The sequence below is a fragment of the Pelecanus crispus genome, chromosome 5 (genome assembly GCF_030463565.1).
Source record: "Pelecanus crispus isolate bPelCri1 chromosome 5, bPelCri1.pri, whole genome shotgun sequence".
Classification (NCBI taxonomy): Eukaryota; Metazoa; Chordata; class Aves; order Pelecaniformes; family Pelecanidae; genus Pelecanus; species Pelecanus crispus.
Genome location: NC_134647.1, coordinates 26,936,573 through 26,951,155, shown reverse-complemented (window position 1 = coordinate 26,951,155; position 14,583 = coordinate 26,936,573). Strand labels below are relative to the sequence as shown.

Sequence of the window (14,583 nt, the reverse complement as noted above, 5' to 3'; positions counted from 1 at the left end):
TTCTATTTTTAGTACTGCCATGTAATTTGGTTTTAATCTGTTTTTCCTTATGACAGCACCACCGAAGGCTGAACTTGATGCCAGACTGCAGGGAGAAGTTGTGACAATTAGGGCTGGATCAGATCTTGTTCTTGATGCAGCCATTGGTGGGAAACCAGAACCAAAAGTCTTCTGGTCCAAAGGTGACAGGGAATTGGATCTATGTGAAAAGATATCTCTGCAATACACCAGCAAACGAGCCATTGCAATTATCAAGTTCTGTGACAGAAGTGATAGTGGAAAATATACTCTAACAGTTAAAAATGCCAGTGGGATGAAACAAATTTCTGTTCTTGTCAAAGTGCTTGGTATGTATCCCATGATTAATATTCATACTTAGTATACTGAAGAAAGAACCCACATTTTTTTAAATAAGAGTGAGATGTTTTTCCTTAGCTGCTAATAACAATACTTATTTTCATCTCTACCCAGACTCACCAGGTCCATGTGCAGGCAAAATCACTGTTAGCAGAGTAACAGAAGAAAAATGTACTCTGGCATGGAACATTCCTGAGGAAGATGGAGGTGCACAAATCACTCACTATATCGTAGAAAGGCGTGAAACCAGCAGACTTCACTGGGTTATTGTTGACGCTGAATGCCAGACTTTATCATGTGTGGTAACAAAGCTTATTAAAAATAATGAATACATCTTCCGTGTGAGAGCTGTCAACAAATATGGATCAGGTGTTCCACTTGAAACAGAACCTGTGATTGCCAGGAATGCTTTCAGTGAGTGTAATGCCTTCCATTCTGCATCAGAATTTATGGGCTATTTCTCATAGATAAATAATTTGTTAAATAATATTTTTTTTTTCACCTTAAAAAAACCCCTCAGCTATCCCAACACAGCCTGGTGCCCCTGAAGAAGTGAGTATCGGCAAGGAACATATCATTATTCAGTGGACGAAACCAGAATCAGATGGTGGCAGTGAGATTAAGGACTATCTTGTGGACAAACGTGAAAGGAAAAGTCTGCGCTGGACACGAGTGAACAGAGATTACACTGTTTATGATACCAGACTGAAAATCACTGGTCTAATGGAAGGCAGCCAGTACCAGTTCCGTGTCACTGCAGTGAATGCTGCTGGGAACAGTGAGCCTAGTGAAGCTTCACAATACATGTTATGTAAAGAACCATCATGTAAGTTACCACACTGAAAACATATTTTAATATTTACTTATAATAATGGAGCATAAACCCATGTTGGCACTTTGACTAAGATACCCAAAACCACATATGATCTCACTGAAATAGCTAGTATTAGTATAAACTTAAAAGCAGTTATAGTTAATTTTAAATTTATTTCCTGGCCTTAGCTGTTTAGAAATTGTTTTTAACTGTAAAATGTTTCCTGCACCAATATGAAATGCATTTTCTTCTTTTTCAAAGATACTCCTGCACCACCTTCAGCACCAAGAGTTGTGGATACTACAAAGCACAGCATAAGTTTAGCATGGTCAAAGCCCACATATGATGGTGGTGCCGACATCTTAGGCTATGTTCTTGAAATGAAAGAAGAAGGTACTGAACAGTGGTATCGACCACACACAACTGCCACTCTGAGGAATGCTGAGTTCACCGTGACTGGTCTTAAAACAACCCAGAAATACCAATTCAGAGTTGCTGCTACAAATGTGAATGGTATGAGTGAATTCAGTGAATCATCAGCAGAAATAGAACCTGTGGAAAGAATAGGTAATTTGAAGACTTAATGTGTATTTTAAGGCATATTATCTTTTCCTTTAGAACTACTAAAAGATTAATTAATTCCATGTTTCTTACACCCTTCATCAGAAATACCTGAGCTTGAGCTTGCTGATGATTTGAAGAAGACAGTTACAGTCAGAGCTGGTGGTTCCCTGCGCCTAATGGTCTTTGTATCTGGCAGACCTGCTCCCATAATCACATGGAGCAAGCAGGGTGTTGACCTTGTAAGTCGAGGTATTATCGATACTACAGACAGCTACACTCTGCTTATTGTGGATAAAGTTAATCGGTATGATGCTGGAAAATACGTCATTGAGGCTGAAAATCAATCAGGAAAAAAATCTGCAACTATTTCTGTAAAAGTGTATGGTAAGTACTGTTACAATTATATATGGGCATTACATCACTCATAGTGCCTGTTGCTCAGGAATAAGAAAGTCATTCATTTCCAAAGGAAGGCTGTGCTAGTTTATAAATCAAAACCCAGTGTTGTTTTTTTATGCAGAATCAGTCATTTGACTCTAAAAGGAAAGGATCCAAAAGAAAAAAAAATTTTTTTTTTTTTCTTTTTGCTTTAGATACACCTGGTCCACCAGCTGCAGTGAGAATTAAGGAAGTATCAAAAGATTCTGTGACACTTACTTGGGATATTCCAACCATTGATGGTGGAGCCCCAGTCAACAATTACATAATTGAGAAACGTGAAGCTTCCATGAGAGCTTACAAGACTGTCACTACCAAATGCAGCAAGACGTTTTATAGAGTTACTGGACTTCTAGAAGGAGCTTTGTATTATTTCAGAGTGCTACCAGAAAATATTTATGGCATTGGTGAAGCTTGTGAAACATCTGATGCAGTACTAGTATCTGATGTCCCCATGGTACCACAAAAACTCGAAGTGATTGACACCACTAGATCAACTGTTACTCTTGCATGGGAGAAACCACCACATGATGGTGGCAGCAGATTGACTGGCTATGTTATTGAGGCCAGCAAAGCTGGAACAGAAAGATGGTTGAAGGTAGTGACACTGAAGCCTACTGTCTACGAGCATACAATTATCTCTCTCAATGAAGGTGAACAGTACTTGTTCAGGGTCAGAGCACAGAATCAGAAAGGCGTGTCAGAACCACGAGAGATTGTCACAGCAGTGACAGTACAAGACCAAAAAGGTAGGTATCTACTGTTAAAAATAATACACCAAATGAATGTGATATTTATAAAATGGATATTTAAGATATCAATTATTTGCTTTTCTTAGTTCTACCAACAATTGACTTCACTGGAATACCTCAGAGGACAATTCACGTACCTGCTGGCAAGCCTATTGAGTTAGCTATTCCAATTGAAGGACGACCACCTCCAGCTGCGTCTTGGTTTTTTGCTGGTTCTAAACTAAAAGAATCAGAACGCATCAAAATGGAGACTGTTGCCAAAATGGCTAAATTAACTGTGCGTGAGACCACCATACATGACACTGGAGAGTATACACTTGAACTGAAGAACACAACTGGAACAGTTAGTGATACAGTAAAGGTTATAATCCTTGGTAAGGATTTGTGAAAATAATTGTCCATGATCTTTCTCCATCTGAACTTTGTTACATCAGCAATATGATTCCTTTTCTCCATACTTTTTTTGTCTTTTAATTTTCTTTTTTTCTAGACAAACCTGGACCACCTGTTGGACCTATCCGAATTGATGACATTGATTCAAATTATGTAACCATCTCCTGGGAGCCACCTGAGCTGGATGGCGGCGCTACCCTTAGTGGCTATGTGGTAGAACAGCGCGATGCTCACCGTCCTGGATGGCTGCCAGTTTCAGACTCAGTAACCAGGACAATGTTTAAGTTCACCAGACTTGTTGAAGGTGCAGAATACGTGTTTCGGGTGGCTGCTACAAACCGCTTTGGAATCGGATCTTACCTGCAGTCTGAAATTATAGAATGCAAAAGCAGAATCCGTAAGTCTGAATTTTGCTTATTCTCTACCTTTAAAAATAAAAATATATATTTACATGGGCTTATATATCCACACATAGATAAGATTTTTCTAGATTTTACTACTTCCTTTCACCAAATAAAATGGTACATTACGATGCACAGTAGTCTTGTTATGTTTCCGTAGAAAAATGCCATCCATAAACTATATAGGTATTATAGATACACTGCACAGAACCTGGATGGTAAATTTGGATTTTCTGCTCAGGTCTACCATTAGCCTTAAAAATTGCTTTACCCCATTAAAAAAACAGGAGTATTTCACTGACCTAGTTTGTAAAATACTTTGATATCTGCTGATAAAAAGAGTTTGATAGGACATTGATATAACATTGTCATTCACAATATGTTGTGTATTACTTATGTGTAGAATCATTTGATACTTTCTTCACTAATTCTGTGTTATGTTTTTAAAGGTATTCCTGGTCCTCCTGGCACTCCAGAAGTGTTTGATATCTCTCGAGATGGCATGACATTAACTTGGTATCCTCCAGAAGATGATGGTGACTCACAGATTACTGGTTATATTGTGGAACGCAAAGAAGTTAGAGCAGATAGATGGATCCGTGCAAATAAAGTTCCAGTCACTATGACTCGTTACCGTTCCACTGGGCTGGTTGAAGGATTAGAATATGAACACCGAGTCACAGCAATCAATGCCAGAGGCACTGGGAAACCCAGCCGTCCTTCCAAGTCTGCTGTCGCCAGAGATCCAATTGGTAATTAATTTCCTACATAGATTAAACATGTTATGGCAGAAGGGAATGATACTAGTAAAAGTTACTCTTTTTTCTAATTTAGAAATTTAACTGGGTGTATTAACAAATGAGATTCTGACTGGAGAAAACCAAGAAAGTTTTAGTGAAAATCTTTCATTCTAAGTTTTCCTGTATAAATCCTATAGACTTAATACAGATCATAAGTTGTAAGTTAGCATTTGTTACATCTTTTAAATATTCATAAAAAAGATCCCAACCTCCCCCTCTGATCTTCTCTTCCAGCTCCTCCAGGTAAACCTCAGAATCCAAGAGTCACTGATACTACAAGAACATCTGTCTCCTTGGCTTGGAGTCCACCAGAAGATGAAGGTGGTTCTAAAGTTACTGGCTACTTCATTGAGATGCAGAAGGTTGACCAATTTGAATGGACCAAATGCAATACCACGCCAACCAAGATTCGTGACTACACCTTGACACATCTGCCCCAGGGTGCAGAGTACAGATTCCGTGTGCTAGCCTGTAATGCTGGTGGGCCAGGAGAACCTGCTGAAGTGCCAGGAACAGTCAAAATAACAGAAATGCTTGGTAAGACACGTGAAGTCTTAACTCTCATTGAAAGTTGTCCTAAAAAAGTATTTGCCTAAAGCAGGTATGATATCATCCGTAAAACAAACATAGCATAATATGTTAATTTTGTTTACAGAATATCCTGACTACGAACTTGATCAAAAATACCAGGAAGGTCTCATGGTGAGACAAGGTGGAGTTATCAGGCTTACAATACCCATTAAGGGTAAGCCCATCCCAATATGCAAATGGACAAAAGAAGGACACGACATCAGCAAGAGGGCCATGATTGCGACTTCTGACACTCTCACAGAACTTGTGATCAAAGATGCAGAAAGAGAAGATTCAGGCACCTATGATTTGGTACTTGAAAACAAGTGTGGCAAAAAAGCTGTGTATATTAAAGTCAGAGTGATTGGCATTCCAAATCCACCAGAAGGTCCACTTGAGTATGATGATATACAAGCTCGCTCTGTCAGAGTAAGCTGGAGACCTCCTACAGATGATGGTGGTGCAGATATCCTAGGTTATATTGTTGAGAGACGAGAAGTACCAAAGACTGCCTGGTACACTGTTGACTCTAGAGTGAAAGGGACATCGCTAGTGGTGAAAGGGCTCAAAGAAAATGTGGAATATCACTTCCGTGTTTCTGCTGAAAACCATTTTGGTATTAGCAAATCTCTCAAATCTGAAGAACCAGCAGTACCAAAGACACCTCTAAGTAAGTCCTCTTTTAGATTTTTTTAAAAAAATAATTTTTAATTACTACATTATGGTTCTAAAAATGCAATAGTATATGCAAATGTTTTAATGCTACATCACTATTATTTCTATTATTTTTGTTGTTATAATTATTAACAGATGCTCCAGAGCCTCCAAACAACCCACCTGAAGTACTTGATGTTACAAAGAGTTCTGTCAACTTGTCTTGGTCCAGACCTAAAGATGATGGTGGTTCACGTGTAACTGGCTACTACATTGAACGTAAAGAGACATCTACAGAAAAATGGGTCCGGCATAATAAGACACAGATTACCACTACAATGTACACAGTCACAGGACTTGTTCCAGATGCTGAATATCAATTCCGTATCATTGCTCAAAATGACATTGGTGAAAGTGAAGCAAGTCCTGCTTCTGAACCAGTTGTATGCAAGGATCCATTTGGTAAGAAAGCGTTTCCATTAACAGATCTTCTGAAGAGCAACTTAGTGGCATTTAGAGAGGAATTTATTTTCTGTATCTATTTTACTTTTCAGACAAACCAAGCCAACCTGGAGAAATTGAGATCACTTCTATATTTAAGGACAGCATTACATTAGAATGGGAACGACCTGAAAGTGATGGTGGCAAAGAGATCCTTGGCTATTGGGTTGAATATCGCCAGTCTGGAGAAAGCACCTGGAAAAAATGCAATAAAGAACGTGTCAAGGACAGGCAGTTTACAGTAGGAGGCTTACTAGAGGCTACAGAATATGAGTTCCGTGTTTTTGCAGAAAATCAGACTGGCCTCAGCAGACCTCGAAGGACTGCTATGGCAGTGAAAACTAAATTAACATGTAAGCAAAAATATATTGTCATATTTACTGTGATATTGTTGTGATTTGCTGTGTCATAAACCACGATGCTGCACTTAACAGGCTATTTGTTTTACATGGTATTTGCCAACATGACTGTCCTAAAGTCTTTCAAGTATAAGAGGCAGAAGTATAAATGAAAATTAATTTCCAGCAATATAGTAATAGAGGAAAGTTTCATAGTAACCTTCATTATTTTTTCATTTTCTTTGTCATAGCTGGAGAAGCACCTGTCATAAAAAAAGAAATGCAGGATGTTACAACTAAACTGGGTGAAGCAGCTCAGCTGACGTGCCAGATTATTGGGAGACCTTTGCCTGATATTAAATGGTACCGCTTCGGCAAAGAACTGGTGCAAAGCCGAAAATACAAAATGTCATCTGATGGACGCAACCATACACTGACAGTAATAACAGATGAACAGGAGGATGAAGGTCTCTACACTTGTATGGCTACCAATGATGTTGGAGAAATTGAAACTAGTGGCAAGCTATTATTGCAGGCTCCTCCTCAGTTCCATCCTGGCTTCCCACTGAAAGAGAAATACTATGCAGGTGCAGGTGGCACCCTCCGCCTTCACGTTGTGTATATTGGCCGACCAGTACCAGCAATAACTTGGTTCCACGGCAACAAACCTTTGAGAGGATCAGAAACAGTTACTATTGAGAACACAGAGCATTATACTCACCTTGCTATTAAGAATGTCCAGCACAAGACTCATGCTGGGAAGTACAAAGTGCAACTCAGTAACACATTTGGAACGGTTGACACTCTACTTAATGTGGAAATACAAGGTAATTAACTTTATTTTCAGTATTTTTGTGGAATATTTTCTCAAATGTTTAGTGGCAAAAGAACTAAAACTATTGTGCTTTTTCTTTTACAGATAAGCCAGATAAACCAGTAGGGCCAATTGTTATAGAGTCTATACTGAAGAATTCTGTGGTGATAAGCTGGAAACCACCAGAGGATGATGGAGGTGCTATGATAACCAATTACATCATAGAGAAATGTGAAGCCAAGGAAGGAGCAGAATGGCAACTTGTATCTTCAAGCATTTCAGGCACAACCTGTAGAATTGTTAACCTAACTGAAAATGCAGGCTATTATTTCCGTGTTTCTGCTCAGAATACATATGGCATTAGTGAAGCACTGGAGGTTTCATCAGTTGTTGTTATGAAGCCTCCATTTGGTAAGTGCACACCAAAGTACCAATTTCTGTATGCCCCTGTAATTACTAAGGCAAGCTCACTATAGTTTTTGAATTTTTTTATTCTTTACAGAAAAACCAGGACAACCTGGTCAGCCAGTAGCAAGTGCTGTCACAAAGGATTCTTGCGTTGTCTCATGGAAGCCACCTGCAAGTGATGGCGGTGCAAAGATTAGAACTTATTATCTTGAGAAGCGTGAGAAAAAACAAAATAAGTGGATTTCTGTAACAACAGATGAAATTCGTGAAACTGTCTATTCTGTGAAAGATCTTATTGAAGGTCTTGAATATGAGTTCCGTGTAAAATGTGAAAATCTTGGTGGTGAAAGTGAGTGGAGTGAGATATCACAACCAGTCATTCCAAAATCTGATGTACCAATTCAAGCTCCACATTTCAAGGAAGAACTAAGGAATCTGAATGTGAAATTTCAAGCTAATGCCACATTTGTCTGCAAAGTCACTGGTCATCCTAAACCAATTGTCAAGTGGTACAGACAGGGCAAAGAAATCATGCCAGATGGTGAAAAGATCAAGATACAGGAATTCAAGGGTGGATATCACCAGCTGGTCATCACAAATGTAACGGATGATGATGCCACAGTGTATCAAGTTAGAGCTACCAACCAAGGAGGATCTGTGTCTGGCACTGCCTCTTTGGATGTTGAAGGTGAATGAAGGGTCTTGACTCTTAAGACAAATTCTTTTTAAGCTTTGAATATTTAGACTATTGGTGCTCTTCTCATGTGCTTTTGGTCATGTGTTTTTTTTTCCTCCTCTATTCCAGTTCCTGCAAAGATTCACTTGCCCAAAAACCTGGAAGGCATGGGAGCTGTTCATGCCCTCCGAGGGGAAGTAGTGAGCATCAAGATTCCATTCAGTGGCAAGCCTCACCCTGTGATCACATGGCAGAAGGGACAAGACCTCATCGACACTAATGGACACTACCAAGTCATTGTTACACGATCATTCACATCTCTTGTTTTCCCAAATGGTGTTGACAGAAAAGATGCAGGGTTTTACATTGTTTGTGCCAAAAACAGATTTGGAATCGATCAGAAAACAGTTGAATTAGATGTGGCTGATGTGCCTGATCCACCAAGAGGTCTGAAGGTAACTGACATTTCAAGGGATTCAGTCAACTTAACCTGGAATGAACCGGCTACTGACGGTGGAAGCAGAATCATAAACTACATTATTGAGAAACGTGCTACAACAGCAGAGCGATGGATTCGTGTTGCACAAGCTCGTGATACACGATACACAGTGGTGAACCTATTTGGCAAGACCACCTACCAGTTCCGTGTAATTGCAGAAAACAAGTTTGGCCAAAGCCAGCCTTCTGAACCTACTGATCCAATTATAACAAAGGAAGATAAGACCCGAGTAATGAACTATGATGAAGAAGTTGATGAGACCAGAGAGGTCACCACAGTTAAAGCAGCTCACTATTCTACAAAGGAACTGTATGACAAATATATGATTGCAGAAGAGCTTGGACGTGGGCAGTTTGGCATTGCACACCGCTGTGTTGAGGCAGTTTCAAAAAAGACTTACCTGGCCAAGTTTGTCAAAGTAAAGGGTGCTGACCAAGTTTTGGTAAAGAAAGAAATTTCCATTCTAAACATTGCTAGGCACAGAAATATCCTGTATCTTCATGAATCATTTGAAAGCCTAGAAGAATTGGTCATGATCTTTGAATTCATTTCTGGAGTTGACATCTTTGAAAGAATCAGCACAGCTTCATTTGAACTGAATGAAAGAGAGATAGTAAGTTACGTACGCCAGGTCTGCGATGCATTAGAATTTTTACATCGCCACAGCATTGGACATTTTGATATTAAACCAGACAATATTATTTACTTCACAAGAAGAAGCTCTGTAGTTAAAATTGTTGAATTTGGTCAAGCCAGACAATTGAAGCCTGGAGACAGTTTTAGACTCCAGTTCACTTCTCCTGAATATTACGCACCTGAAGTACATCATCATGATTTGGTCAGCACAGCTACTGACATGTGGGCAGTGGGTGCTCTAACATATATACTTCTCAGTGGCATTAATCCTTTCATTGCTGAAACAAATCAACAAGTTATTGAAAATATTCTAAATGCTGAGTACAACTTTGATGATGAAGCATTCAAAGACATAAGCATTGAGGCCATGGACTTTGTTGATCGCTTACTAGTAAAGGAAAGAAAAGCTCGGATGACAGCTGCTGAAGCGCTTAACCATGTGTGGCTAAAACAGCAGACAGAAAAGACCAGCACTAAAGTCATTAAGACCTTGAGGCACAGGCGTTACTACCAAACTCTAGTAAAGAAGGAGTGGAACACAGTTGTGTCAGTAGCCCGCATTTCCTGTGGAGGTGCGATTAGATCTCAGAAAGGTGTAACAGTGGCTAAAGTTAAAGTTGCACCAATAGACATTGGTCCCATTGCTGGGCAGATAAAGCATACTGTTACAGAAGAAGGAGGACATGCCAAGTATGTATGTAGGATTGAAAACTATGATCAGTCCACACAAGTCACATGGTACTTTGGTATGAGGCAATTAGAAAGCAATGAGAAATATGAAATCAAATACGAAGAAGGTGTGGCAACCATGTACGTCAAAGATGTTTCTAAATCCGATGATGGTACCTACAGATGCAAGGTAGTAAATGACTATGGTGAAGACAGCTCTTATGCAGAACTTTTTGTTAAAGGTGTGAGAGAAATTTCTGAGCACTACAGATGCAGAACTGTCAGGAAAGTGAAACGACGGGTTGATACTATGAGACTATTAGAGCGTCCACCAGAATTTACTCTGCCTTTGTATAACCGCACTGCATATGTTGGAGAAAATGTCAGGTTTGGAGTAACTATAACAGTTCACCCAGAACCTCGCTTAACATGGTTCAAATCAGGCCAGAAAATCAAACCTGGTGATGATGATAAGAAGTATACTTTTGAATCAGACAAGGGTCTTTATCAACTTGTCATCAATAATGTCACTGAAGAGGATGATGCCGAATACAGTATTGTGGCACGCAATAAATATGGTGAAGACAGCTGCAAAGCTAAGCTGACTGTGATTCCACATCCACCTCCAGCAGATGCCACACTAAGGCCAATGTTTAAAAGACTGCTGGCAAATGCTGAATGTCAAGAAGGCCAAAATGTCAGTTTTGAGATCAGGGTATCTGGTATACCAAAACCAACGCTGAAATGGGAGAAAGATGGTCAACCTCTATCCTTTGGTCCTAACTTCGATATAATTCATGAAGGTTTAGATTATTATGCTTTGCATATCAGAGATACTTTACCAGAAGACAGTGGTTATTACAGAGTTACTGCTACAAACAGTGCTGGATCTACAAGCTGTCAGGCTTATCTAAAAGTTGAACGCTTGAAATATGTCAAGCGTGAGTACAAGACTGAAGAAGAGCGGGAGAAGCACGTACAGATGCAAATTGACAAGACCTTACGAATGGCAGAAATCCTTTCTGGGGTTGAAGCTGTTCCACTGACACAGACTGCACAAGAGGCTCTCAGAGAAGCTGCTATCTTATATAAACCAGCTGTTAGCACTAAGACCGTCAAAGGTGAATACGAAATTAAGAAAGAAGAAAAGAAGGAAGAAAGAAGACTTCGTATGCCATATGAGGTCCCAGAGCCTCGCAAACACGTGCGCGCTACTCTTGAGGAAGATCAGAACATTAAACACTTTGTGCCTCTGTCAGACATGAAGTGGTACAAGAGGCTGAGAGACCAGTATGAAATGCCAGGAAAACTTGAGAGAACTGTTCAGAAACGCCAGAAACGCATACGTCTTTCCAGGTGGGAGCAATTCTATGTGATGCCACTGCCACGCATTTCTGATCAGTATAAGCCTAAATGGCGCATACCAAAGCTAACACAAGACGATCTTGAAATTGTCAGACCAGCACGTCGGCGTACCCCATCTCCAGACTATGAATATTACTACAGACCAAGAAGGCGATCGCTTGGTGACTTGTCTGACGAGGAATTACTCCTGCCTATTGACGACTATTTAGCCATGAAGAGAACAGAAGAGGAAAGACTGCGCCTTGAAGAAGAGCTGGAGTTAGGCTTTTCTGCTTCCCCACCAAGTAGAAGCCCCCCACGCTTTGAACTGTCTGCCCTTCGGTATTCTACTGCAGGAACACAGGTCAGTTCAGAGGAAGAAAGAAAAAGACAGCTGAGGTATTCAAGCTATCACATCCCAACTAAAGCTGAGACCAGTGCAAGCTATGCAGAGCTTCGTCAACGCCATGACAGGGCTGCCTACAGACCACCTAAACAAAAGCAAAGAATAATGGATGAAAGAGAGGATGAAGAATTGCTCCGTCCTGTTGGCACTGCTCAACGACTCTCTGAATACAGGAGTGAGCTCGAATATATGGCAGAGGAGGAAAAGAGTAGACTCAGGAGAAGGAGGGAAAGAGAAATAACCGAGATCACATCAGAAGAAGAAGAAGAAATAGAAATGGTGCAACACGTTCACAGGGAATTTTCACCTCCCTCTAGATTACTAAGGAGAAGAAGATCTCTTTCTCCAACTTACATTGAGTTGATGCGCCCTGTATCTGAATTAATTCGACCCCGCTCACGGCCTCCTGAAGAAAGTGAGAGAAGATCCCCAACACCAGAGAGAACTCGACCACGCTCACCTAGCCCAGTTCCTAGTGAAAGATCACTCTCTCGGTTTGAGAGGATGGCAAGATTTGACATATTTTCTAGATACGAGTCTATGAAATCTGCTTTGAAAACTCAGAAAACTATGGAAAGGAAATATGAAGTTCTGACTCAGCAGCCTTTCACCCTTGACCACGCTCCTCGCATTACCCTGAGAATGCGCTCACACCGGGTACCATGTGGCCACAATACCAGGTTCATTCTAAATGTCCAGTCAAAACCAACTGCTGAAGTGAAGTGGTACCATAACGGTATTGAGCTCCAGGAGAGCAGTAAGATACATTTTACTAATACCAGTGGTGTATTAACTCTGGAGATTCTCGACTGCCACATTGATGACAGTGGAACATACCGGGCTGTATGCACAAACTACAAAGGGGAGTGCTCTGATTATGCAACACTAGATGTCACTGGAGGAGATTACACTACATATACTTCCCAGCGGAGAGATGAAGAAGTACCAAGGTCAATTTTACCTGACTTGACAAAAACAGAGGCATATGCAGTCTCCTCATTTAAGAAGGCATCTGCTACAGAAGCAAGTTCCTCAGTAAGAGAGGTCAAATCAGAAATGTCAGCAACAAGAGAATCACTTTTATCGTATGAACACTATGCTGCTTCTGAAGAAAAAATCACTGCAGCTGAAGAAAAATCATTGGAAGAAAGAACTGTACACAAGGCATTTAAAAGCACTCTACCAGCAACAATCCTTACAAAACCGCGGTCAATCACAGTTTCTGAAGGGGAGACTGCAAGATTTTCCTGTGATGTTGATGGTGAACCAGCACCAACAATAACGTGGTTCCGTGCAGGTCAACCCATTGTTTCTTCGAGGCGCTTCCAAGTAACACGAACACAGTACAAGTCTACCTTTGAAATTTCTTTGGTCCAGATGTCAGATGAAGGAAGTTACACTGTTGTGGTGGAAAACTCTGAAGGAAGACAGGAAGCACATTTTATTTTGACCATTCAAAGAACAAAAATTCCTGAAAAAACAATTACATCACCTCCAGCAATCAAATCTCCTGAGCCTCGTGTAAAGTCTCCAGAGCCAGTTAAGTCTCCTAAACGCGTGAAGTCTCCCGAACCCATCAGCAGCCCCCCAAAAGCAAAGTCACCACCTGGAGACAAAACAGTACCAGCAGAGAAAGTACAATTACCAGCTGCTTCTCCGCCAAAGATAAAACAGCATCTGAAAGCAGAAGCTCTTGGAGATAAGGTAAAGTTATCCTGTGCAGTTGAAAGCAGTGCTTTAAGTGTCAGAGAAGTGGCTTGGTATAAGGATGGCAAAAAACTGAAAGACGACCATCGTTTCAAGTTTCATTATGCAGCAGATGGCACCTATGAGCTCAAAATCCATGATCTCATGGAATCTGATAAAGGAGAATACACCTGTGAAATTATTGGGGAAGGAGGTGTTTCAAAAACTAACTTCCACTTTACTGGCCAAGTATTCAAAAATATCCATTCCCAGGTAAGAGGTGTATCTGAAACTCATAAATCAGTTCAGAAAGAAGATGAGGTGCTTACAGTTTCTACCCAGAAGAAATCAGCAGTAGCAACTGAAGAAAAAGCAGCAGTTCAAGAAGTCATTAAAAAGTCAGTTGTTACTGAAGATGTCAAACCATTGAAAGCAGAAATTAAAGCTTCTTCAACTAAAATGACAGTGTCCGAAGGGCAGAAAGTGACGTTGAAAGCCAACATTCCTGGTGCCTCTGAAGTAAAATGGGTGCTGAATGGAATGGAGCTGAGAAATTCAGATGATTACAGATATGGTGTTTCTGGAAGTGATCACACACTAACTATCAAAAAGGCTAGTAATAAAGATGAAGGTATACTCACCTGTGAGGGTAAAACTGATGAAGGCATTATTAAATGCCAGTATGTTCTGACATTTTCTAAAGAGCGTTCCAACGAACCAGCATTTATCATGCAGCCTAAGTCTCAAAACGTCAATGAAGGACAAGATGTATTGTTCACCTGTGAAGTTTCTGGGGATCCTGCTCCTGAAATTGAGTGGTTTAAAAATAATCAACCTGTAAGTATTTATTTAATGTATTTGCT

At 40.3% G+C, this 14,583-nt stretch overlaps 1 protein-coding gene across 1 annotated transcript in view; it reads left to right on the top strand.

Annotated features, from left to right (window-relative positions):
* Positions 1 to 14,583, top strand: part of TTN (titin) — a 242,336-nt gene that overhangs the window by 225,901 nt on the left and 1,852 nt on the right. Inside the window, exons 296-312 of the mRNA XM_075710465.1 lie at positions 57 to 347; positions 472 to 771; positions 878 to 1,183; positions 1,433 to 1,738; positions 1,838 to 2,119; positions 2,329 to 2,922; positions 3,012 to 3,299; positions 3,416 to 3,715; positions 4,169 to 4,471; positions 4,754 to 5,056; positions 5,175 to 5,759; positions 5,900 to 6,205; positions 6,298 to 6,597; positions 6,834 to 7,409; positions 7,502 to 7,807; positions 7,899 to 8,492; positions 8,610 to 14,557. Of these exons, the coding sequence (XP_075566580.1) occupies positions 57 to 347; positions 472 to 771; positions 878 to 1,183; positions 1,433 to 1,738; positions 1,838 to 2,119; positions 2,329 to 2,922; positions 3,012 to 3,299; positions 3,416 to 3,715; positions 4,169 to 4,471; positions 4,754 to 5,056; positions 5,175 to 5,759; positions 5,900 to 6,205; positions 6,298 to 6,597; positions 6,834 to 7,409; positions 7,502 to 7,807; positions 7,899 to 8,492; positions 8,610 to 14,557 (11,888 nt within the window). The remainder of the gene's footprint in view (positions 1 to 56; positions 348 to 471; positions 772 to 877; positions 1,184 to 1,432; positions 1,739 to 1,837; positions 2,120 to 2,328; positions 2,923 to 3,011; positions 3,300 to 3,415; positions 3,716 to 4,168; positions 4,472 to 4,753; positions 5,057 to 5,174; positions 5,760 to 5,899; positions 6,206 to 6,297; positions 6,598 to 6,833; positions 7,410 to 7,501; positions 7,808 to 7,898; positions 8,493 to 8,609; positions 14,558 to 14,583) is intronic.